At 37.7% G+C, this 26,629-nt stretch overlaps 1 protein-coding gene across 19 annotated transcripts in view; it reads right to left on the reverse strand.

The window, feature by feature from the left end:
- The window catches only part of EYA1 (EYA transcriptional coactivator and phosphatase 1), a 295,372-nt gene that overhangs the window by 126,211 nt on the left and 142,532 nt on the right, over window positions 1-26,629 (reverse strand). For 8 of the 19 annotated variants that reach the window (XM_036031207.1, XM_036031210.1, XM_036031209.1 and 5 more), the window contains 2 exons: window positions 20,254-20,303; window positions 18,634-18,761 (listed from right to left, as the gene is read on the reverse strand). The exons of 1 other annotated variant lie outside the window; for it this stretch is intronic. In XM_036031207.1, the coding sequence (XP_035887100.1) occupies window positions 18,634-18,761; window positions 20,254-20,303 (178 nt within the window). Of the gene's footprint in view, window positions 1-18,633; window positions 18,762-20,253; window positions 20,573-25,416; window positions 25,973-26,629 lie in introns of those variants that run through there. 10 more of the 19 variants (XM_036031223.1, XM_036031222.1, XM_036031217.1 and 7 more) reach the window with 6 other exon arrangements.

Below are 26,629 nucleotides of genomic sequence, written 5' to 3' on the forward strand. Positions count from 1 at the left end.
GAAAAAAATCTGTGAATGATCTGTTTTCCTCCAAATCACTATAGGATTCTTTCTTCTCCTTCAGTGCATGACTTCAGTCTATTAGAAAACAGCGTTTTTTATTCTCTGTTGCCCTGACTTGAGTCCATTTTTTTCCTATAACCACAAGATTCTATCTGATACTTCAGAATTCTTTGCTCCTTTAACATCCCTCCCTCCTCCCCCCATTGCCCCCGCCCCTACACACCCCCCCACACACTCCTTCACTCGCCATGAATTCCAGCTGAGCTATACCAGGCAATTGGACTCTACTCTTCACACGTGCTGGAAATTCCATCTATCGATGCCTTGGCACTTCGGTTTGGGACTCGGAGAATCCAGTTATTTAAGACTTTCTGAAAACTATTTTGATCTCTTCCACCTTAGTGACCTCATGTATAACATTTAAAAAATAACACCTACATTACAGGAATGCAATAATCATAAAATCTATGCATAGTACCTGGTCTGAAGCAGAAGCTGAAACTATATTTATCATCATCATTAGTAGTACAGGTATTCTATTTCTGCTACACTGAATGCCTTCTCCTGGGGAGAAGTCCCAGGAAAACATATTGAATAAACAATTAAAAGCATCAGCCTTGGAATTAGCTATCATCTGAATTTCAACCTAGCTCTGCTAGTAACAGTGCAAACCTGGAGAAGTTATTCAACGTCTGCCTGTCTCAGCCTCCTCCCCTGTCCCTGTAAGTGGGCAGAATACACGCATAAGTGGGTGAAAAAGATAACTGCTTCTCAGTCATCTAGCACTGTACTCGGTCCAGAGCCCCTGCATTCAGAGCCACTCTATCATCAAAGTGTTTCTCATGGGACAAAATCTATTAGGACATTCGCATTAATGTTAAGCTTACATTTAAAAAGCAAATTAAAAGAATCTAAAGTTAAGTGACCTCACCAACTATGAGGCCAGTGCCTCAGGAGAGAGCCAAAGCAAAATCAAGGGAGCCTGGGTGTCACTTAAGCAGGCAGGACTAAACCAGCATTCAGAAAACTTGTACCTTGGCCATTACAGTCAGCACCTATTCTTTCTGAAGAAATGGGCTGGCAGGTGAATTGTGATTGAGAATTTTAGGGGAAAGTGTGAGCATCTCTCTCTAGCACTGTTAGAGGTTGAGTATACTGCAAGTGGTCCATGAAAAGAGACACCTGTCTTCCCTCACCATGAGCTTAAATGAGGGCAGACCCATCAGACCACTGGAGCAGGTGACATTAGCTACAAAGATCATCCAACTAACCCCTCACACTGTGACTTTGCTCATGAAGCAAGTTCTGGTTTCACTTTGAATGGTGTAGCCATATACACAATCTTCAGGAAGATGACAGGCTGGGCAGAGACAAGTATTCAGTCCATCTGGTTAGTTATTTCTTACCGTGTGTTAAGAGAACAGTTAAAGCAAGTTCAGCCCCGAGAGGCAGCTCTGCCTGCTGGACTGAGAGCCTTGTTGTCAGGAAGAGTTCACCCAAAATGCACAGGTCTGGGAAAGCAGCAGGTCCTCCCCAGGCTATTAACCTCATCTCACAACTTTTCAAACTTTCACAGTACTGCTTGCCTTTTTTTTTTTGGCACACACTTGGCCTTCTCTCTATTTTGTGTCCCACCGCAATGCTCAAGGACTTCAAAAATTCAGTTCCCCACTGCTCTGCTATTCTTTATGATCCCTTCATATCTTCTGTCTCAGTGCAAAGCACCTTCGTTCCACTTTGGTTATTAAATGGTTCAATAACACCACTGTCTAGAACTGCATCACTGCCAACAAACGTCACCTTTTACCTTTTTTATTTGCTCACTTTGGTCAGACTTTCTCATCAGAACTTCCTGTCTTGCCCTGGCTGGCATAGCTCAGTGGATTGAGCACGGTCTGTGAACCAAAGTGTCACAGGTTCGATTCCCAGTCAGGGTACATGCCTGGGTTGCAGGCCATGGCCCCCATGGCCGCCAGCAACTGCACATTGATGTTTCTCTTTTTCTCCCTCCCTTCCCTCTCTAAAAAATAAATAAAAAATCTTTAAAAAAAGCGACAATAAAGTGGCTGGGATCATAAAAAAAAAAAAAAAAAAAGAACTTCCTGTCTTTCCAACCCCCTATGTGTACTTCCGCTCCCACTGCAGCAGCCCAGCCTGGAACCGGAGTGCCCACCCTAGAATCCTGTGTTGGCTCACTTTTCCAAGCACCTCTTTTGCCAAGTGATTATCCCAGGGCTGGTTGTCTCTCGCTGTCTCCTCCTGCTCTCCATGGGTGAACACGGGAAAAAGAGGTCTCAATTCACATACTGACCAACTCAACTGATATTCATGCTTCTACATATTTTTGAGTCATCCTGTTGCTTGACAGCCCCCTTTTCCATTTCTTGTGCCTGAAACGTTTTCCACTGAGTCTTTTCCACCTCCCTCAAGCTCCTGCACCACACGCTTTATTTGCCATCACCAGCAATATTATTTAGAAGGTTGAAGCTGCATTAAATCTTTCAGTTATCCTCCTGTAACAATTCTCGGTGTCCTACTCATTAATTTCATTGGAGGTTACTTTTCTATTAGCAGGCTTAACCTTTGCACCTTGACCCTTGCTGCCACTTCCACACCTTTTTGCAACAATACTCATTACTTCATTATTTGGTCCCTCAACATCTTTGAGCATCCATCTCAAGAGGCTACTTCCCTTCTACCTACAAAAACAGATAGGTCGCTCCTAATTTTTAAAAACCTTCTCTCCACCATGATACTTCTCTCCCTTCTTTCATCACCAAGTTTTCTGAAAATGCATTTCAAATTCTCATCTACTCTCCCGTTAATACTTCACATCATTCCTTTATAGCTACTATTTTGCTGAAAGGACATTTCCTCATTCCCCAAACTTTTCTCAATCCCGATGTTCCTTCACTCTTCAGTACAATAGGCCTTTCTCTGACACTCTTATTATTGTCGATCAACACAACACAACAATATTTATCTTTTTCCTTATACGTCTATTTCCCTGGATTTTCTTTCCTTCTCTGTGGTTCTATAATCCCACTTGCCTTTTACCTGTTTGAATTTTCTCTCACAATCATTTTTTTCCTCGCCCCAGACTTTTAAAATCACCTTCCTGGAGCTGACTCCCAACCTCTATCCACATGCACATCTTTGTCATGGGGACCAATCCCCACAGCCCAGTGATGCAATGCCCCGGCCTGGACCAGGGTCAAAACTCAACCTGCTGGAACACATAAACCATAATCTTATCCCTCTGGAATGGCCCTGTCACCAGGACTGAAAGTTTTCTTTTCAACCCGATTGATTTCTGCTCCTCTTTCTCCACATCCTATTGTCAAGTCTATAGTTTCTACAACCCTAATCTTTCGCAAGAATCTTCTACTTTCACAGCCATTACCTTAATTACTTTATATCTCTTCTCTTTAAAGTTGGCAGATTTGCCTTTCTCTCTACTTTAAGCAGAGATGTTTGTCTTCCCAAGGCTGAGATTGGAGTGAGTCACTCCTGGCACGGAGGCCTTCAGGAGGCTCTTCATTTATTAACTTACCACTCCTCCATCACGTATTTACAGTCCTCTAACACCAACCTTTTCTTTTCTTCTTCTTTTTCGTTGTTTTATTTCCCAATTCTTCCATCACACACCTTGTATTTGTATAACAACTAGTAACTTACAAGGATGCAAGAGCTTTATAAAATGCACCATCACATGTAATTGTCCGACATTTCCTGTGAGGCACTATTATCTGCATTTCACGGATAAAGACCACTTGTCCTTATATATGGTGAAACCAAACTGGCCTACCGTGATGTTTAAATGTTTTTCAGATCCACAGTATTGTGACTGCCTTTCCCTCTGGCACAAAATATTCTACAAAATTTCTATCTGACTAAATCCTACAGTCCCTTCAAGGTTCAACCAAGTCCCACCTGCTTCATTAAGTCCCACTGCATCTGCTACTCAAGGATAATTTTTCTTTTCCTCGAGGTACCAAATCTGAGTTTGTATTTCCTGTAGAACATACATCCTGTTCTACCTCATTTTACAACTTATAGTATTATCCATTTTAATATATTATAAATTTCTTCATGGGAGAAACATCATCTTTTTATCTGCCCAGAGAATATGTTCTATTTTACCTACAAGGTTTAACAGATACTTGGAACTCAATAGTCACTGAAGGAACAGGTGAAGGTGAAATGTACAACTGACTTGAAAAACAGTTTACAACTGACTTCATACCCTTGGGTACTTTGCATAGGGCAATTAAAAATTGTACACACTCAATGTCAAAAGTCATTAGAGAAATGCAAATGAAAAATGCAAAATAAAAATATCACCTCACACCTGTCAGAATGGTTATCATCAATGAATCAACAAACAGCAAGTGTTGGCAAAGATGTGGAGAAAAGGGAACCCCTTGCACTAATGGTGGGAATGCAGATTGGTGCAGCCACTATAAAAGAAAACAGTATGGAGGGTCCTTAAAAAATTAAAAATAGAACTGCCTTATGACCCAGCAATTCTACTTCTGTGTATACACCTGAAGACATCCAAAACACTAATTCGAAAGGATATATGCACCCTATGTTCACAGTGTTATTTATAATAACCAAGATAGGGAAGCAAGACAGGTACACTCAACACACAAGTGAGTAAAAAGTTGTGGTACATATATATACAATGAAGCATTACTTGGCCATAAAAATAATAAAATCTTACTATTTCTGACAGCATGGATGGCCCTAGAGGGTATTATGCTAAGTGAAATAAGTCAGACAGAAAAAGACAAAATCCATATGTTCTCACTTATATGTGGAATCTAAAGAAGAAAATAAACAAAATAGAAACAGACTCATAGATACAGAGAACAGACTGACGATTGCCAGAAGGGAGGGCGGTTGAAGGACTGGGTGAAAAAGGTGAAGGGATTAAGAAGCACAAATTGGTGTTACAAAATAGTCATGGGGATGTAAATTACTGCATAGGGAATATAACCAATAATATTGTAATGACAGTGTATGGTACCAGGTGGGTACTTGAAATACTAGGGGGACCACTTTGTAAAGTATATGATTGTCTAACCACTATGCTGTACACCTGGAACTAATACAAAATAATATTGAATGTAAACTGCAATTGAAAAATAAAACTGAAAACTGAAAATTGTATATGTTCAAATATAAAGGAATGTTTTATTTCTCTCAAATTATCACTCAGTCAATTTATGTTGAGGTTTTTGTAAAGCCTCTCACATATAAGGAATAACACATGTCTGTTATGTTACTCTGAAGAAAGTACTCTTTGGAGAAGATACATTATCACAGAGTAAAATTTATCATGGAAATTTCTGTATGTTTAGAAAGAACCCTGCCTAAATCAGCAGAAAGAGAGGTAAATAAAGTAGACATTTGATGATAATTCATGGGGCATGACCACCCAAATGCAAATCTTAAATATTGTTGTAAATAAGCCCCCAAAGAACCAATTAAAAAGCTACACTGCATGCGATTGTGCCGTACAGACAACAAATATAAACCTGTGAGACAAGCACAGCCACTGTATTGTTATGCTATAGTTTGGACTCAATTTCAATATCATGGACAGATTGAATGAGTACTCTTTCTTAAACCATGAGGCAGAAGTGGAAATGCATGTTTTTAAAAATTACATCAAATGACTCAAAAAGAAGCAAAGGATACTCAAGGCATATGTGAAGAGAATGAATCAAATTATCATATGAAAGTAAAAAAATTGCAATATTCCTAAATTTATATTTTCTTATTTTAAAAACATAAAATTTAATAAATTAAATATAAGTAGTCATTTCATTATATCTTCTTTATATAAAGGTTCATATATATCCATAAACCAGATGATTTTTTCTTTGGTCAGTTCCCATTTGGAAAATGAGGCATCCATTTATGTTTAGATCAGCTCTAAATCTAGCATGTTAATGTTATCTCTCCCAAATTCTAAAGTTCAAGTCTTTCTTTTGTCTTAAGTGAGTAGAAAAATATTAGCTCTTTAAAATAGTACACCTGGTACAACCTTATGAAAACCAAACCAACACATATAAACCAAACCTGAACTTAAGGGTATATACGACAACAAAAAATGTTAGCTGATTTTGAACTTATTATTCACAAGAAGTATAGCATACTGGAGAAGCACTGTGCAATGATTGACTGCAGAAGTCTAGACTAGTTGACTTTTCGTGTGTAAAAGAAATGATACATGGGATATCTCATGCAAGCCCACTTACCTTTTTGCAATACTCATTCTTGCCACACTAGCTCAGGTTCCTAACACATACAATCTGGGTAGATTACATGAGGCTCCATGTTGCTCATCTCTCCCATTCCAATCTACCCTAGAAAGTGCTGCCAGATTAATACCTAACATACTTTCACCATATCAATCCCTTGCTCAAAATATTCAGTGGCTTCTCTACTGGCACCAGGATGAAGTCCAAATTCCTTAGCCTCCTATTCAGGGTCCTCCCCAGTTTGGCTCCAGCTGATCCTTCCAACCTTATCTACTTCAGCTATAACTGGTCTCTTCACAGTCTCCAGAACTATCCTACCTTTGTTCCTTCTGCTCCTTCATTTAGAATGCATTCCTTCTCTTCTCAACCTATTCAAATTCTACCCATTTCCCAACACTCAGCTCAGATTCCATCTCCTTCTTGAAGCCTGGCCAGACCTCAGGGAGCTGAAGAGCTCTTTTTTCTGAACTCTGAGAGCACTTTTGTTTGCATCAGTGGCTTCTAACCTTCTTGAGAATGAAGCCCTCTTCTAATACCAAAATATTTCAGAACCAAATGAAAGCCTATTTTTAATCTGTTGATTGAGAAAGAGCATAATGGCAAAAAGCCTACTGCCACATTTCAGACAAGAAAATCCGTATTTTCAAAAACATAACAAACAGAATATCCACATGTGAAGAATTAAGTTGTTATGTGGCCTATTAATTTCCTCATCCTACAAAGATTTTGCACAAAAGAAATTGATGACCTTCAGTACTAGTTCTGTACCTCCTGGGAATCTCTAAGCTAGAGTTTGAAAACCCTTGTCTTCATAATTTAATTGACATACTATGACCTTTTAGTTTTTGCCAAATTTTCAAAAAAACTTCTCTCTTCCAACCAGGCTGTGAGCTCCTTAAGGTAGGAACAGTGCCACATACTTCTTTGTATATCTGCTGGAATCTGGTAGATCTTTGCATACAGTAAAAACTAAATAAATGTTTCCTTCCTAGGACATATTAAGTATTTTAGGTTCACCTTTTTTTACCAGTATTTTATTATAAAGGTTTTCCTAAATAGAGAAAAACTAAAAGAATTTTACACTGAACATCTATAAACCTGCTACGCATTTCCTTTCCACACTTACTCCTTGTAAAACCATCTTATTTTCCATGCATTTCAAAGTTACAGACATAAGACATTTCCCCTAAACACTTCAGTATTCATATCATTAACTAGAGTTCATATTTGTTAATGATTCCTTTTCCCTGTAAGTAAAATTTACATATAATTAAATGCATAAATTTTAAATGTGTCATTGAATGAGTTTTAACAGATGCCCACATTTAAATTCCAAAGTGAGATCTAAATATTTTTAGGTTGTTATCATAATGGAAGCTGAACACAACAGCATAAAATGATTGTTCTGATTTTAAGACCTAAGTTAGAAATATAACATTCTCAACTTTTGGCAATATTCAATATTCATAAGCAATATTCAAGCAGAATTCCATCATGTTAGAGTAAGACTTTTAAAAGTAGTTTACATTTAGTGAGCACCTACTGCATGGCAGGCATTGTGCTAAGCACTTTCCAAGCAATAGCTAGTTGGCTCCTCATGGCAATTTTATGAGATACTTAAGATAATCATCACATTTTGAAGATGAGGAAACTGTACCTTAAAGATGTTTAAAATCTAGTGAAAGGTAACATGGCTAGTCTCAAATTTCTTTGATTACCATACCTTTATGAAACCACTGGAAACTCAAATGTGCTCTGACTGGGGTTTTATTATCCTTCATTCTCTGGGTGGAGATCTCAACACTCAGTGAAAGACACAGCAATAGGGAAGTCCCAGAATACCGGAGCATCAAATAAAAGTGTATCAGTGTATGTTGCAAATTAGCAGATGGTAAAATAAACTAGCATACCAAGATTGGAAGCAGATGAGCTGGCTTGGACTCAGAACCTCAATCATATCTGAAAAAATGGTTTACTTGCTGAAAATATAATCAACCTACCAAATTGATGCCCTTTCTTCATCTCTTCCCTCTTCACCAACTCACAGGAGCACACAGACATATGAAACAAGTACTTTTTGAATACCCAAGGTACTCAGAGTAACTGTAAAGGCCATTAAGCGATAGAAGGAATCTCAAAGGAAGAGGAAATATGCTCTTCTCTCCACACTACAATAGTCAGTCCTAGTGAATGTGTTTTTATAAAATGTAACACTTATTATTACTTCATAGCTGCTATGTATTGAGCATGTAATAGATGCTAATGACTGTGCTTAGTATTTTAGATAGAAAATTGTCATAATACCCTGTGAGACAGGTGCAATCCCCATTTTACAGTGGAAAAAGCAGAGGTTCAGAGATCAGAGATGATGATGATATTAATAGCCAATGGATATGAAAAGCTTCCTAGGAGTCATACACTGTTCCATGTGCTTTTCCAACCATGTACCCCCCACCCCCCAGCCCTGTGGGTGGGCACTGTTGTTATCTTCTTTTACAGACCAGGGAGCAGAAGCACAGAGCAGTTCTGTAACTATTCAGCATCACACTAACTGGTAAGTGGCAGAACTAACGGCCTGACATCAGAGCCTTGCCCCAACCCGCTACTCTGCTGCTTCCCAAAATTCACATGTCAGTTTCATGGGTAGTAAATAGCTGAACTGCAATTTTCTAGCCCAGGACAGTCTGACTGCAAAATCCATCTTCTCGCTGTCATCTTTCCCATATTTTAAATATGCATTCCCTAGTTTTTCTGAAGATAAGTATCAGGTATGAATTTATGGTGAAAGAAATATTTCAGATAAAAAGCACCCTCACTAATTCTCACCTGGAGTCTTCTGACCACCCACCACCCCTTAAATACAGTTTTGAAATACTACCCACATATATTTCTGAAACACAGACACAATCACATCACTCTCCTCTTTAGAAGTCCTTAGGTCACCCAGCTCCTGCAGGACTGATTCAACTCCTGAAATGCATACCACAGGTCCCTCATCACCTGTCTGGGGGACCCTTAGTGCCACCTCTGTGCATTTGGCACAAGTCCCTCATAACACACACATATACACAGTGCCCTGCGATGCCTTTGCTACAGCTGAGTAATTCTTGCTCTCTCTTCCTCCTGCCTTGTCACCCAATGCTTTCCTACCCCTCCTTTAAGACTCTAAGTGTTATCAGGGTGTAGAAACCATCCTCCATCCTCAGCCACCTCCGTCCTGATTAGGCACCCCTCCCCCTCTGAAGAACACAGCCCTCATTTTACCCATCTGAATGTAGGTCTGCATGCCACAGGAGACTATGAACTTCTGGCAGGAGTGGTATTTGGTAAATTTCTAGACACTCACTTAATATTTTTTTGAATAAATTGACAATGCAATGGGGGATATACAGTGTGATATATATTCTTTCACATATACATCTTTTATATATATTTTATATATTTATGTCCTCACCCAAGGACATTTTTAATTGCCTTTAGAGAGAGAGGAAGGGAGAGAGAGGGAAAGCAAGAAACATTAATGTGAGAGAGAAACATTCTTCGGTTGCCTTCTGTACCCACCCAAACCAGGTACTGAACCCACAACCTAGGTATGTGCCTGACCAGGGATTGAACTGGCAACCTTTCTGTTTACAAACAGTGCTCCAACCAAGTGACTGCACTGGACAGTGCAGGACAGTGTTCACATAAATATGTTTAATATATAAAAATACATAATTTATTATTATATCGTACCAATCATAATTCATTACCATCATGTGAGGATACTAAACCTAAGTATACTAGCTGCCTGATCCTTATATCATTCAGTTGTTTCTTGGACCAAGGGAAGTTGCTTCATCATTGCTAAATATTGTAGTATTAAGTTTGACAGTTATTAGTTCGGGACAAGTGCAGGCCAGTTACTACAGATCGAATTCAAATCATCAGCAGTGCTGACGGTGGACACTCTCTGCATGGACAGCCTATGGCTACTGTATGAATTGGTCTGTGAAATGACAATTTCAAATCTTTGGACATGGGCTTTGATATGTATTAAATCTGGTAAAGCTTTGTAAATGAAATTAATGATTCTCTTCTCTTGCAATTAGTCAATTGTATTATTTGCTTAGTAATAAGGAGCATTCATTCAACAAATATTTGTTGACTGCTTAATTACTGCCATGCCTTCTGGTAGATGCCGAGGACAGAACAGTGAACAGGATTGTTCCTGCCTTTAAGGAACCTAGAGACTCTATACATACAACTATAAACACATATAAATATGAGGGGAGGACCTAAAACAACCCAGAATTATCTTCTGGAGGGTGGATGCCCTGTAGCACAGGCTTCCCCACTAGGTGAGTGTTCCAGGAACCCATCTGTATCAGTGTACCAGCTGGCACTATTGTGAGAGGTTGCATTCGGCTTTAGTGAATTTTCTTGAAGACTCTTTCAACATGTTTGCCCATTTCAGGATGGGTGAGTTATGAGCGCGCCTGCCCACCCTGCACTGAGTGTTTAGCAGTTTTTGATGAAAACCAGCTTGACCCTCATGTTCCACCTTCCCTATTCACCCGATCTCACCCCAGCAACTTTTTTTTTGTTTTCCTAGATGAGAAAACTCCTTAAAGGGAAACATTTTGCCAATGTGGAAGAGGTGAAACAATAAACAGCAGAAACACTAAAAGGTATCAAAATTGAGTTCAAAAACTGTTTTGAACAGTGGAAAAATGTCTCGATAGGTGTATTGCATCAAATGGAGAGTACTGTGAAGATGACCAAAGTTCAAATATGTAAGAATACACACACATTTTTTTATAAATAAATTTCAGGGTTTTTGAGCCCCCCTCATAGATGTTTCCTTCACTAGGTGACAATCTTACATAAGGTCATAAAAATGTTTTAAGGGAGATAAAGTACTTCAGTAAGAACAAAGCTCTTTGGCTACTGGGGAGTCCATGTTCTGGAGTGTAAAGGATGAGAGCTTCGAAATTAGCCTCATGTGCCTTAGAATCTCATCTCCAGCACAGACAGTGCGCTGTATAAACAGAGTCGTCATGCAAATGCTTTAAAATGAGATGTACAAAAGTCACCCTAACTTTTTTTGAAGATAAAATAAGGTATGTAGAAGGCACAAATGTTGTGCTTAATAAATAGTAAGAACTCAGTCATTCAGTTCCTATTCTTTCCTTTGCTAAAAATTATTCTTTCCATGCAAAATTCCTCTTATCAGTCATAGGTAAAATGATAAAATAGATAAGCATTTTAGATTTTGATTTATTTTATGTAAGCAAAAAATGTTTCTAGTTTGTATTATGGGAGTAATAAAACATACCTCTTTGGAATGTGTTCGGTAGAGTTCGTTTACCTTTTTTTGGTGTGATAGGATATTGGAGGAATAAAACTGAAAATTCTGCAAAATCAGCAAATTACCAGGAACATTATCACAATAAGCTTTTACGTACTTATAATTTGAGGTCCTAAAACTTACTATCAATCCTTGATTAGCTTCTCAAAACCTCTGTTTTGAGAAAGCAATGGTTAGCAATCACTGAGGACAGCTATGTAACAAAAAACTATGTTCTACCCAAAAAGCAAATGGAAAATTTGCAATTATGTATATAACTACATAATATTGTATGCTTGAGGCCAACGAGATGAGGATGAATTACTCTTAGACCTTACTCCAAGTAAATAAAGAAACGATGCACACATGTACACACACATACACACACAGGGACGTTCACAGACGCACACAGGCCACTTTACATACTGCTCACCCCACAGCATCGCTGACCATATAAGAAATCAGGAATTACTTGAAGCAAGCAATCTAGGACTGAAGGGATAAGAATTAGCCTCAACACCAGCACTCACTAAAGTTTCATGAGTGTCCCTGGAGGGAAGCAGAAGTTTTTCCCAGAAGACAGGATATTGCTAGGGAAATGTATTACTGCTTGTACCAAAGTTCTGGCCCACCTGGGGAGGCATGCCACAGAACTGGATTCTCTCAACTATCAGGTATTGGGAGGAGGTAAAAACTGTCTCCGTGAGGCATTTGCTTATCAAGAACCCTGGCCCTCTAGAAACTCTGAGCCCAGTTTCAGGCCATTGGCATTGCAGTTCCTATTCTCATTATGGAAGATACAGTCAGCTACGCCTAACAGGCTAGAATACACATGCCACCCTGTTATTCCTCGGACTTTACCTTTCACACTCCCTGACTTTCTCTCTCTTCCAGCCACACTGAACAGCTTGCTGTTCCTAGAACAGACCAGGCATGTTCCCAACACTCGGCTTCAGCAACTGTTATTTCTACAGAGCCCCCACCAAATGCCACTTATGCTTCATCTTGGAGTTGTGTTTGGTTCATATCCTCTGGTTCTCAAAGTCAAGAGAACTGTGACCAAATTTATCATCCACCTAAAAATACTTTCTAAGGTAGAACATATTTATCTCAGCAGTAATAAAACTATATAACTGCTTTTTAAATTTCACAGTAATTCTGCTCTGGTACAAATGTACATGTAAGAATGACTTATAGTGAAAAGCAGAGATGACTTACAATCTATCTTTAATCCCTGAGAACTTTAACATAGATGGATGGCTGGTGGGATTATAATTAAGGCTAAGGCTTTGGAAATTAGTGAGAGACAATGTCCTAAAAGTCACCCTGTTAAAGCATTACGCTGTGCACACCTGGCCCCACAAAGCAACCTCACATACTCACACACACAAGAACTTAAAGAGTGTAACAACCCTGGGGAGTTGTCCTTGTACTGAAGCACTTTTGTCATCAAAGCCTCTGACACCACTCCTGTTACAGCTCCAGTCCTTGCTAGAGAATGGTGCTCTCCAGTCCCAAAGGCGCCCCTGGGGCAGTGTAGGCACTGGGTGTTTAGTATGGAGGTATTAGAAAAGGTGTCAGCAGCTGATGGGAGTCTCATCCTCTCTACAGAATAACCCAGGGATTTAAAAACCCAGGCTCTGGACTCAGACAGAGTGTGATTCAAATATCAGGTCAGATACCAGTGGTGCCACTTACAAACCACGTATTTTCAAGTTGGCATTCAACTTTCTAGGATTCAGTTTTCTTGTGTGTAAAACAGCAACTAGTACTGTAGATGTGACTGTTATTCACATACGGTCTAGAATCTGATAGATACACAGCACTTAGTCAATTCTAAGAGTGCTACAGGTTTTGCTCTCACGGCGAGCCTGATCAAGCTCTGCTACTACCCATTGTACAGATAAGAAAACTGAGCCATATAGAAGCTAACTTGCCTGAGCTCACACAGCTAGTATATGGGGCTGGGATTCAAACCCAGTCTCTTAACCATGATGTTGGCAATGTAGCAGGGATTTTCTGAAAATTAATGAAATAAATCATGGTCAGCATAGTGACTGGCAACATTATTTTAAAAAGTAGCCATTATTACTATTACTTAGTAACAGGCATGTGATCATTATTCTCATATGTTATACAGGCAATCAAAGTCCTAAAAAATTATTTTGTTCATTCTTTCATGGCTTTTGCTAAACAATTATTTATAAGAAGCTAATTCTATGGCTACAAGCTCCGCAAATGTCATTTAGAAAATTCCTTTACTAACAATGTTCCATCATCTTCCAGAAACTAAATCATGTGTAGAATGTAAATAATGAAATTAGGTTACCATTCTTCTGTGGACAACAGGGTATTTAACCACAAATATACAAATAAAGCCTCAAACTATAATTTGATATACACTCACTATAGTTTACACATTTCTTATAAATATGATGTCTTTAAAATACTCTAATTGGATATAACTGTACTTTACTAAATTAAAATTACAGTAAAAAATAATTTCAGAGAACTTGTTAGTGTTCTAAGCTTTGCAGAAATGATAAAACAACTTTAAAAGAACTTCTGTTAATACAGATTTGTATAATTGAATAACCTATGACCTAAAATATGTAATAGACAACTAAATACATCTTAAAATGTAGAAAATTTAGCCACCTAATTCAAGATCATATCTCTTATCACCTTGGAAATCTGATATATCAATTCAAAATTACTATTTAAATTACCATCAGAATTCCTGAAGGCCTATTTGTAGGGAAGATTCCAATTGCATCTGGTTTTAGGTCACTTAAAGGCAAATTCATCTGCCTTAAGACCAATGTAAGCTTCTTACATTTGAATCTAAATTTTCAATAGCAAAAACTCAGAGTTAGAGCTTACTCTTCTGCTAGCCCACACCTCGTTTGCCCTTCCACACGCCTCACCTCCAGACAACCGAAAATAAAGACTCAAACCAGTAATATATAACCTGACTAATCGTAGGCTCCCAAGGACTTAAGACAACCAAAAACAAAACAAAACAAAAAAAAAACCAAAGATGGAAAGAATCATTGCTTTGCAAACAAGGCCTTAATTGGATCCGTAAATAAAAATCCTTTTACTGCTCCAGCCCTGAGTCCCTCTGAAGGAAGATTTCCCCACAAGTTCTCACACACAACACCAACACCAACACCAGCACAGACCCTCTCCCAAACTGAGGCCCAAACGTGTACCCACACAGCGGACATCCTCTCAGGATGCTTTAATAGTTATCTAAAAAAAACATTACCAGCAAAAGGCCCATGTCTTTAAAATACTTTATCAATCTCTCTAATGAGAAATTTCTATTCCATCCTGTCCTGGAAGACTAACTGCCCAAAAGATAGGGGAAAGCAGTTAAAAGAAAAACCACAGTTGGTTTTCATAACCATCCTTTGTCTCCTCCAGGTCAAACCTGAGTTGTTTAATAGCAAAAGACTCATTAATTTACTTAGAAACATACCACTTTTTACAGTGCTTTTCTGAATGCAAGTCAAGCATTCATTTATGCTATTTTATATTTGTACCTACTCATGTTCTATAATTCAAAGATTTAAAAACTGGGTGAAACCAACAGTTAACTGCAACGATAACAATTCAGAGAGGCTGGAATCAAATGTAACAGTATGAAGAGTTGAAACTTTTGAAATACGAAACATTCAAACAACTATTCGAATTGAAGAACATCTCAGCTAGGAAATGAAAAAGCACAATATCTGAGGCTGGGGCTCAGTGTCTCTCTGTCTTTATCCCTTAGATGAACCATGAAAATAGGCGCTAGCCTGTGAGGACAGAACCTACAAACATTGAGTCTTATGATAATTTGGCAGCAGACTTAAAAAGAAACTTAATATTCTCTGCCTCTCCATTCCATTCCCTTCTTGTTTGTTCTTCAGATGAAGTTATGGTTTTTGATACAGGAGATTTTCGTGTTTTCTTAGCCTTATTATAGGGACAAGTGGTGGCAGGAAGTAAAAAAATGGCCCTGAGTGAGAGAAGACAATCAATACAAATGTGGGCAGAGCCAACAACTGTGTAAACTCAGTGGAAGTTTTGTTGACCTGATTAAGGAGACCAGCTTCAGTTGGGCTGCAGGGAAGCCGCTTAAATATAAATCACAGCCCAGAGGGCTAGAAATATTTGTTAGGGAGTTGGGGAGAGGAGATTGATATTCTAAATGCTCTTTGAAATTGTAATGAATTTCTTGTTTTTCATTTTTCTGGTTTGTTCATAAATACTGCTGGTTTTAAAATAAAATTTTCAAAGGAGGAATCAGAAAATCTATAATGATTACATCCCAGGGAAGCTTGCCAGACCTTATGACTTCACTAATTTTAAACTCAACTCCTCTAGTGGTGACTGAGAGGAATGAAGCCAACACATTATGGAACATGTAAGTAGCATGATAAATTGATTCACAAACTTAATAATAACCCAGAACTTTCTAATAGTGTTTGCATCTAAATGGGCATGTAACATGGATCATGAAGAAAGCTTAAGTCCATATTGTCAAACTACATACTAAAATAAAACTGAATATCCCAGTAGGTTGACTAAAATTCCATTTATTTTTTTGGACAACTTATACTGACAACTTCTAACTTCGCTTTCCAACTACTGCAACCCCTACAAAGTTGACCCCTGAGAAATGCCCGAGAACAGAGTAAGAAGAATAACTGGGTATTTATCTGAAACTGGTCTAAAAAAGTTCATTTCTAAGACATAGGATAATGAAGATTTTTTTTTTTAGGATACGGAATAATTTCTCAGTATTTCCAAAATTAATGGCTCGGCAGATCACACAATTATGTAATATATTTTTATTATTTGGAACTTTAGTTGTGCAAAAAATATTCCTGAATATGTATATGATATCAGCTATTAAATGTACATACTCAGAAGTATATCACCACTCCACACACCCTTGAAAAACAAACCACACATCATTCACGCAAAGCCATCCCAGGGGGAAGTCCCCAACACTCGCTCACTGTCAATACTGTGTGCTTCCTATTCTGTTGGAGACGACCTGCAAGTAAATGATGACAGTGAAATATCTTACCCTTACTTCATTTCTTCATCTATGAGAACATTAACTACGATTTCAAAATTAATCCTACCAATATGTTGGTATATTCTATTAAGCAAAATCATTTAACATATTTGGTCTCCTTTATATTTAAGTTGCTGTAAGTGATTATCTTACTGGAACTTTCCAGGGATGAGAACAACTGTTACATGCCCGCCCCCTCTGGCGCCCGCCAGTGGCTGCCCTCTCGGGGATGCTGACGGCCCCGGCCGCCCAGGGGCCTCTGAGAGACTGCGCACGCCCCAGTCTGCACCGGGCACGAGCCATCCTTCCACCTGAACCTGAATTCCAATGCGAGAAAAAAGACTGCCTGCTTTTTTATTGGCTCTATAAAATCTACTTAAATCCTAGACTGTTTTCTTTTAAATAATATAAATTTCTTTTTGATCACCTATTCAAATGGGCAGAAAAGAGTTTCAGATGAAAAGTCACCTTTATTCAGAGATTTTTTTTTTTTAAAGATCAGCAGAGTTTCTACCCTTGACAGTGGCCATCTTTCATCAACACTGGTCATGAAATTATTTACTTAAACAGAAAATACAGGCTACAAGGCTGGGCAAAAGTAGGTTTACAATTGTAAGTACAAGAAAAAGAGTTTATTCTTGTATTATTATTTATTATTTTCCATACAAACAACTGTAAACCTACTTTTGCCCATTCCTGTACTGACAGGTTAAAAACATCATTGTTGGTATAAAAATTAAGATGTCTCACAAGAAAAACAGTTGATTTTATATTTTTCTATTATTGTCAATTTCATAACTTTACTGGTTTTGAAAGCCTTCACTAATACATATTGGAATACTGCATCAAACAATTTTATGGCACTTAGCTTTGTTTATTTTTAAGAAATGTGATAAAAGATCACCATGGTGTTTGGAAAATGATGGTAAAGGGTTTTGTTTATGGATGAAATTCTAACATGAATAATTTATTGAACTTCTAGTGAAACTTATGCTAAGTTTATCAAGGTCCAGAGGTTTAATAGAGAACAAATAAGCACAAATATCATCTGTGAAGAAGTAATTTTTCAATAAGCAAAGGTAGAAATAAATACAATGTAACATATAACAGTCTCCCACATGCTAAAGTTTTAAAAATATACACAGTACCTAAACGTGAATAACAGCTTACAATACATATACAGTTTTTCTTATATGTTTAAAGTTAGTACCTAAGTGTGAATAACAGTTTACAATACATACTCTTACTTATATGCTTAGAGTAAGGATATGTGGATTAAAGTAGGTATTTTTATTTATATAACATACATATAAAATATTCATGTATTTATTATACAAAAATAATTGTAGTAGTACTATTTAAAGTATACTATTTAACCTTAATAAAGCAAATTTTGTGTATCATCCAAATGAGGGTATATATATTTATAAACAAATTTCTTTTTCTCTGCTTATTTATAACTTAATGGCCAAAGCCCCCCAAACACTAGACACACAAATTATTTTATTGATATTTAGAAACAATTTGGTCCAATGTTACATTTAAACACATGCAATGGTTGTATTTAATGACAAAAAGGAAAGTAAAATAAAGGAAATAATTCCAAATTTTCATTACTCATAAAGCAAAACAATGCAAATTGATAGTGTGCTAAGGAGAACAGGAGATAAAACAGAAAGGTTATTTAAAAATGTTATGCACACACCATATGTATAATATGCATACATATGCATCTATGCAAAATAAAACCAGGCTCTGTAATGTTATAATGAGCTAATGACATGCAGCTCCCAACTAATGATGATGAGTACTGATTCCTGAGTCAAATTACCCAAAAGGGAAATAGAACAGTAGTTTTGTGGATCTGACAATCAAATTTATAACCACCTAATAACAAAGCATACAGTGAGGAAGAAGCAAGGTGCAAAGTAAACAGTGAGAAGGCAGACACTCACCTTCGGTGCCATTGGGAGTCATGGAATTACTATTTATATGAGAGTTATCGAGTTTGGGGCCACTGGGGGATTCACTACTACCACTCAGACGGCTATGCGGGCTGGTGAGATCCTGCATTTCCATAGACCTAGAGACAAGAAGCCTTCCGTTGGACACATGCACCAAGTTCGTGACGCCACCATTTAATGCGCTAATGACTTGACACCTTCTTTGAAACACATTCGCACAAAAGTCTCATTGTATCTATGTTCTTAGACTGAAAATAGTCCATCTTATGTTTTACCTTCAGTCATCCTTTCATAACATGTAGTCATGAAAGATGTCAGTCCCTTGCCTTACCTACCCAGCCAAATACTCACATGGAGCTTTAAAATCTATTTTTTCTCTTATATAGCTCATCAAGTCACAAGCTCTAATGAGACATTACATGTATTTTAATTTTTAAAAAAATGCAGTCATGCTTCTTTTACATTAAGAAAACAAAGAGTATTTTTGTAAAAGAAAACACAGGTATGATAAAAATAAAATCACTCCTTAGTGGAATCTGTTTCATCTAATAAATTAGCACTAAGTACTTCCCTATAATTTACCACCCAATTGTAATTTAATGGGTCTCCAAACCAAATAAAACACTTGAAGCCTATAGTCCAGTGACAGGGAACGAGATAGTTCTGATGCATGTGTTTACTCTGGCAAACTGCTTAATTGTTCCTCTGTTTCCCTTGAAACAAATGCAGCATTAAAACATTATGATGTCGACTCAATTGTTTGCTTTGTGGATTACATACAGCGTGCCCAATTGAAAAGGGATGAGGCCGAGGTACAGGGAGCCCTGTGAGCCTTAGCACCCCGAATACCTCAACTGTCACTCAGGGAAATAGTACTTCCACTCCAGGGCTGGAATTGTGCAGTTTTCCCATATAAAGCCAGTTACGCCTCCACTGAAAGCTCTTAGACTCAGCAGTTAACTTGTTCCATGAAAGGTACAGAAGCCCCTACTCATTCGCAATTACACAACTACACATGTGTATATACATTAAAGGAGAGAGGAGAGGATTTATATAAAGTGACTAAAAACACACCTAGATGCCGTGGTTTTTTTTTTAAGTTTTTGAAAAGCTAAGACCCATTCACTTTATTTTAAATGTATGGGTGTGGTGGGGTGTATAATTTGTATCTACGAAGCTGAGACAGTTTGCTTCTCACCCTCACCAGGTCAATATGTTAGTCATTTTAATTTGGAGGTTGCACTTAAACTGATTGAAAATAGCTTAACCTGAACCATTTTTCTTCTAGAGTGAGTTTTTACTTCTCAAATCTTCTGAATTCAAACTAGAAATTGCTTGAAATTCCATTCTCCTCTCCTGATTCCCTTTACATTCATAGTTTTCCTAACTCCAGAAATTATAGCCCATCCTCATTTTCAAACCCAGGCTCCTATTCCCTTTCTACACACTCAAAATGTTTTACAAGCGCTCAAACACACATACAAATTGCTAAGTAATTTCCAACCCAGGCTGTTGCTATTAATAGCAATAATTAAGAAATACTAGACCAAAATAGATATGGGTCATAGAGAGGTAATCTCCAAAAATGTCAAATATCAAAAATATCCTTACCTGCAACTTGAGGAAACAGCAACATCTGAACAGGTTTGAGGTGTTTGCACCTGTGATCAGGGGTAAAAAATTAGAAGCTGTTGTTACTCTGCTTCTGTGTCAGCTCTTAATTACACAGAGCACATGGCTGAGAACCACAATGCTCCCTTTTAACCAAAAGAGAAAAAGGAGGATACTGCAGCAGTGAAAGGCATATTGTCTTTAAGTTGAGGTCTCTACTGTCGTTTCCTCCTGCAGGTCTAACCCTCCTCCTCCCCTGGTCAGGGGGGAAGGCGGCCAAATGACTGGATAGTGATTCATCACTGGCCTATGACAGCTGCAAACGGGATTACCCCTCCCCCAATCAACATGCAAAGCAGCCTTGCCCAGGCAGCTTGGAAAAGGTGCTTGGAAAAAAAAAATATCTATTAGCAAAATGAGTGTGTTTCACAGCAGTCGTTCAGACCATCATCCTCCAGCATCCTCAGAAGATCTTTCATCTGCTACTATCGCCAGCTGAAACGGAGTTCCCGCCCACCCCTTTGACTCCCAACAGTTTCTTATCCTTATCACCAGAGTTTTCTCCTATATTGACTGGTTGTCATCTCACATTCACTGAAAGAGCTTCTGGGCAACTGCCAGGCCGTGCTGGACTGACTACAAATGGCAAAGGCAAGTTTTCATGCTCCAAGTCCCACCATGGAGCAACATGCTCATTTACCCATGCTGATTTAAAATGCAGCGTAAGCTTATTCCTCATTGCCTGGTAAAATAGGAAAAGCACTTTGCTTTGGTTCAGTTTTCCATCTTTCAGACCAGGAAAGGCAATGGATAATATAATAATCAATTCAGCATCCCAGGTAGCCAGCATGTCAGTGTCATTTGTCTCTAGAAGAATCTGTACTTTGGGACTTCACTGAACTAATTTAACAGGTGTGCAGGCTTTGCTAGTCCCTGCCCATCCTCCAGAGGCAGAGCCCACTGCCAGCAGGTGAGAAGCTCAGGTGAAGGTGGGCTGCTGGCTTCACGCTCAGGCTGACACCCCAGCAGTAAAGAGCATTCTGCATAACATTCAAAATGACTTAGAATTCCAAATCTTTGATGTGCATTTTCATTCAACCTGAACTGACATCAATTAGGGGTGCAGAACAGTTGAGAGCCGGAGCATCTCACATGGCATTAAAGTTATCCAGCCGAATATCTACTACTGAGTCCTCCTCTTTTTAAATTATGATTTATGAAAGTAATACTACCTTTTGGGCAAGAATGAAGCATTGTTAAAATCTAAATGTCTTGGTATAATGTAATGAGCAATTTCTAGATATGCTTCTCTATAATATGTGCAGGATGAAAAATAATTTTTAAGAGATGCCTAAGCATTAAATGGAAATCTAAGTTTAATGCCTATAGATGTCATTTTGTGATAACAGCCCTCTGCAATTTTTGTTAAAATTAACGTTCTCACACAAGATGAAATGTTCTCTCTTAGAAACTGCAGCAATATACCTCAAGGATAAATTTCCTCCCCCCCCCCTTTTCACTTTTATACACCTGGAATAAATTATAGGTGAGAACTAACTTAGTTTTAAGAACTCTCTTGGCTTAATTATGTGAAAGAGTATGTAAAACATACTTTGTATTTAATGTTAAAAGTGTTAAAATACATTCCTACTTTAACATTAGCTAGATAGTATAATCCTGGAAATGTCATTTTCATTCATTGTATACTTTGGAAATTTTGATTATACTTGAGGTTTAATCTCTCATATTTAAATTTCAAATGCAAAGTGTTAATTAAAATTAACTTCAACATAAGGGTTATTCTAACACATTTTTCTCGCTGAAAAAATGTACTTGCACAACATAATTCTTTTCTGCTGACTTGCCTCAGTCCCCACTCACTTTTTACACACTCCAGTTTTTGCAAGTCCACATCCATGATCTTCGTTTCATTAAGTATACTTCAGATATATTCTTTTGTGTCTCAAGGATTATTTAAACCATGTGTTGTGTGTTACTGTATTTAAAAATGACTCTTTAATCAAAATAACTTTAAAACAACTAATCCTCACTTAGGCTGGTCAGCTGAATCCACATCGTGGTCCAGGAAAAATAAATCTACTCTCAAGAATGCGAATGCAGACAACAATTAGACACAGATGTGAACAAAATTAGTTACAGTTTACAAAATGCTACACTTCACATGCTTTTAGTTTTTTACGTGTAGTACAAGATTACAGTGCAGTAAGGAGACATACTCTCGTATAATGACTTATCTCAAAAGAACACCTATTTCTGATTGGTGTTGATTTTCTCTGGTGTATGGCAATATCTCTGGAAGTGTCTGTGTTTTTAAGGTTTAAAACCATACTGTGTTTTAGAAATAATTAGGTATATTTACATTCAAAAGAGAAAAAAATTATTTCACGGTTTTCAGAAAAATGCTGTTAGGCATAAGTAAGCTCACATTTTCCGCTTTACATCCATAAACTTAATATCTCTTGTCTTCTCCTAATCTGGTATTTTTAATTCAAATGCTCCTATGAGTGCAAAAAATATTTCCCATAACAGTATAAATGTTCATCTTATATTACAATGAAGTCATTTCACTTTAAGGCTTTTTAAAACTCTTTGTATGGAATACCCAGAGTAGCATACTGCTACTGAAAATACAAAGAGAAAAAAGATAGCAGAACTTCTTAGAATGTAAATTCAAGCTCCTAAACTAGTAACTCTGACTTCTGATTAGTTAATGAGGTCTTTTAAGTTTGCCTTTTTTCTAATTAAATTTATAATTCTTCACAGATGTAACTTTTGTTGATGTTCAATTTGTCTCTCTCATTTTGTTAAACCTCACATAGTACTTCGCCAATCCATTGAATAGCCACATTAAATCTGTTAATACCATGCTCTTCAACCCCAGAAATTATTTCCAGAAGGCAAACTTGCTTTGAGAGATCATCAAACAAGACTTAAGGTACACATTTTATCACATTTTCCCTACCACAGAGCTCAGGATGCAGAGCAAAATTCATGACTTTTGCACTGTTTATTATACTTTGCTAAATTACAAATCAAAAGCATCTGACAGAAGATCATGTATGAAGCCAAAAAGTTAATAATGTTCTGTGAAAAGTAAACTGTAAATGGAAAGGGATTCTAAATCTCAGCAGCACAGAGCAAATAAAATGTAGGTACTTGTCTAAATTATGGGTTTTCCACAGGTTTTTCTGCTTGCTAAAAGCAATTTTTATAAAATGACTATAATTTTAAACTTTCTTTTTTCAAACTAAAAAAATTTTCAAAGTGAAAGTACTGAACTTATCTAAATAAATAGAGTTGGCAGGCAAGCTCGATTTGCCCAGCCGCAGATCAACCTGAGTGCCCCTAAATTTGAAAGACAATGGCAATTTTCTAATCAGAATGTATTTTATAGAAAAAAAATGTGCCTTAGGCATAAATTTGCTTGTTAATCAGAATATATTCTTGCTAAAATTCTCCTCAATCAATATTTAATGCTCTGATAAAACCTAAACCTAAAACTGAAATAAACTTCTGCCAAGAGGTAGATGGATGCCTTTCCAAATGTTAACATTTATTTCCTTCTTTATCAAAGACCCCACAAAATGACTGCTTTACTACTATTATTGATTTTAATGTAATACACTGTACTGCTTTCTGAAGTATCTCGTTTAAAGATGAAATGCAGTTCCTTTGAACACGAAAACAAGTATTTAAATGACACTGGTTCTACCTATAGCTTTAAAGAATTGTTTTCAAAATTAGCATTTATTTAAAATGTCAAATAATTTTGATATCTGATTAAATGGAAGAAGTCGTTTTATTCCTGCTGCAAGTGTTATTCCAATAACACTTATTCCAATGTATTCTTATAAAATAAATGGTTGCATTTAAGTAGAAATTTTCTTTTGAGAAAATCATTTATCATGTCTACGAAACTCATATAGCAGTTGGCTTGCCTTTGGCTCTCTCAGACTGAACAGTGGCTCAGTTCTGCTTCTCTGTCTGTCACCGCGAAGAGTTTTCAAGGCTGAAACTCCATTGCTGCTTGTTCACTTACTGAACACTTTGGGCCTTAAGAGAACTTAAGCAGCGAGAAAGTCCAATATTTGATAATGCAAAAAACGCATGACTATGCATGTACGCATGTCCTCAAATCCAAAGGGTGGGCTAAAACACTCATACAAGCCTGAAATAAAAACTACTCTGAAAGACACATTAAAAAAGCAATTCCAAACCTATACAACTATATACTATGTGCTTAACTACCAACGTTTTACACCCCTTGTCATTGTAAAAAATGAAACATAAAAATGCTTGTCTAAAGTCAATGACGACTCTGAATTTATTGAATTCTTGCAAATGCTATGCTTACATGTGTTCAAAAACTCCTCCCCAGACATATACACCCGTAAGTCACTAGCAATTCTGAACAGCAAATATTTTAAACGGAAATTCAAAAGTTTAAGAATCTTGTTTTTAAATTTCAAGGTCCATTCAAGTCACATAAAGTGTCAGTAAGTGAAAAATGTGTTAATTTGGCAAATGTTTATTATTTCATCTTTTGAAGATGAGCCTGTTTAATATAATGTTTGGGAAATTTGTTTATGGAAGCAAAAGGACTCCCTTCCTTAAAAAGTGGTATCTATTCTTGTCCTTTCAACATGTTAATTTCTTCCTCATTTTCTCATATCAATCTAGAATGTGTAGGAAAAGCTGTCTGTGTTGTAATGGCTAGATATGCCGTTTATAATATCTCTATATAGACATATACACATCGCTTTATTCAATATCACACGATAATAGTTGAGGTTTGTGCAGCAATTCATTAAAGAGATATGAAGTAATCTGCCTACAACAATATAGCTGTGCATTATATTTATTGATACAGATCGCAACAAAGTAATGGTTACAATTAATTTGTAATTATCTGTTAATGATTCTAATCTCTCAGATAATTTGGGTGTTAAGAATTGTACATTTGTGATGGAACCCTGTGGCTCATCAAGTACTAGGTACAAAGTGTCATAATCTTCCCCATGCCCTAATGTTTTCATTTTAAAAGAAACCAAAACAATACTAAAAGCGCTCCTGTTATCGTGAGCTTTGCCCACAGGACAGCTGTTGTCAGTCACTACAATTTTTCAAACAGTCAGCTTGTACTTACAGCGCTTACATCTGCTGCATCCGCCAGTTTAATGCGCTCCTTCGAATTTTCTGGTTTAGCAAACCTCCATTCCTGTCATAGTTTTGCTCCTGGACAAGGACGCGGGAGGGCTTTTAGGAGCTCTCGGAAGAGCTGGGCTCTTCTGGAAGCGGAGCGCGTCTGGAGGGCAGAGCCCGGCCGCGAGGACAGTTGCCTGGCCGCTGCTGCAGGCTCGGGCTGCGGAGCGACTGAGCGAAAACGCGGTCCCCAGAAAGAAAACCGCCACAGTGGCCGGTAACAGGAAGGCTTACAGTCGGAAGTGGCACGGGAGAGTTTCTACCTCGCCCCAAACTCGGAGCCATCAGCTCCCACCGTGCTGTTTAGAGACCGCCTTGAGCCCTGTGCTCCCAGCAAACAGCAGCAGCTGATAGCATCTGAGCGCCCCAGACAAAGAAACAGCAGAATCTCATCCCCGGTTTGTTTGCGCAGCCTTGTAGGTCTGCCCGTGCAGCCTCGGGGCTTTTTTGTTGTTGTTTTTGCAACGCAAACCACAGCTATTCTCTTGTCCTAACCTTATTGGTTTAAATGCAACAATTGAAAGGAGTACTGTTGGTCTGACTCAACCTTGCTGCTTAAAAAAAAAATTATTATATAAATGAACGCGCCCCATGCTATCAGAATAAACAGCTGTGTGAGAACTTCTCGGAGACACTGTCAACACATCTCTGGCTACAGCAGCTACCAATTACGAGCTTTAGGGAGTAGTTACGCGTTATCTTTTATACTTTTCCAAAACTTTTTTTCAGGCCCTGAAACTTGGGGGAGCGAAGCTTTTCAAATATTGTTTTCCGAATGTAACAACTGACAGGTTTGGGGAAAATTAAAAACAAATAGAATGGCCATTTCCACGTTAAGTACGTAAAGAGAGGAGAAAAAAGCAAACGTGTAAGCTATTACCAGTTTAACAATGGAAGCCTGGACGATGATTCTTCAGAGGTTTCTAGAATGACAAGTTTTACCTGAACAACTTTTGTGGCTATGAACCGGATAATATTGCAGTGTTAATACTTTTAATTTGGGGGAAAATATTTATTTTATCTAGAACTCTTTCTTTACAGTCTGGTTCTTAAAAAGTTCTAACGAAACTCAATCTATGGGTGAAAATCTGTAATACCTAGAGAGTTGAGCTATTCAGATTATGACTAAATTAGACCTCCAGTTTAACATACT

This window comes from Phyllostomus discolor, chromosome 7 (genome assembly GCF_004126475.2).
Source record: "Phyllostomus discolor isolate MPI-MPIP mPhyDis1 chromosome 7, mPhyDis1.pri.v3, whole genome shotgun sequence".
Taxonomy (NCBI): domain Eukaryota; kingdom Metazoa; phylum Chordata; class Mammalia; order Chiroptera; family Phyllostomidae; genus Phyllostomus; species Phyllostomus discolor.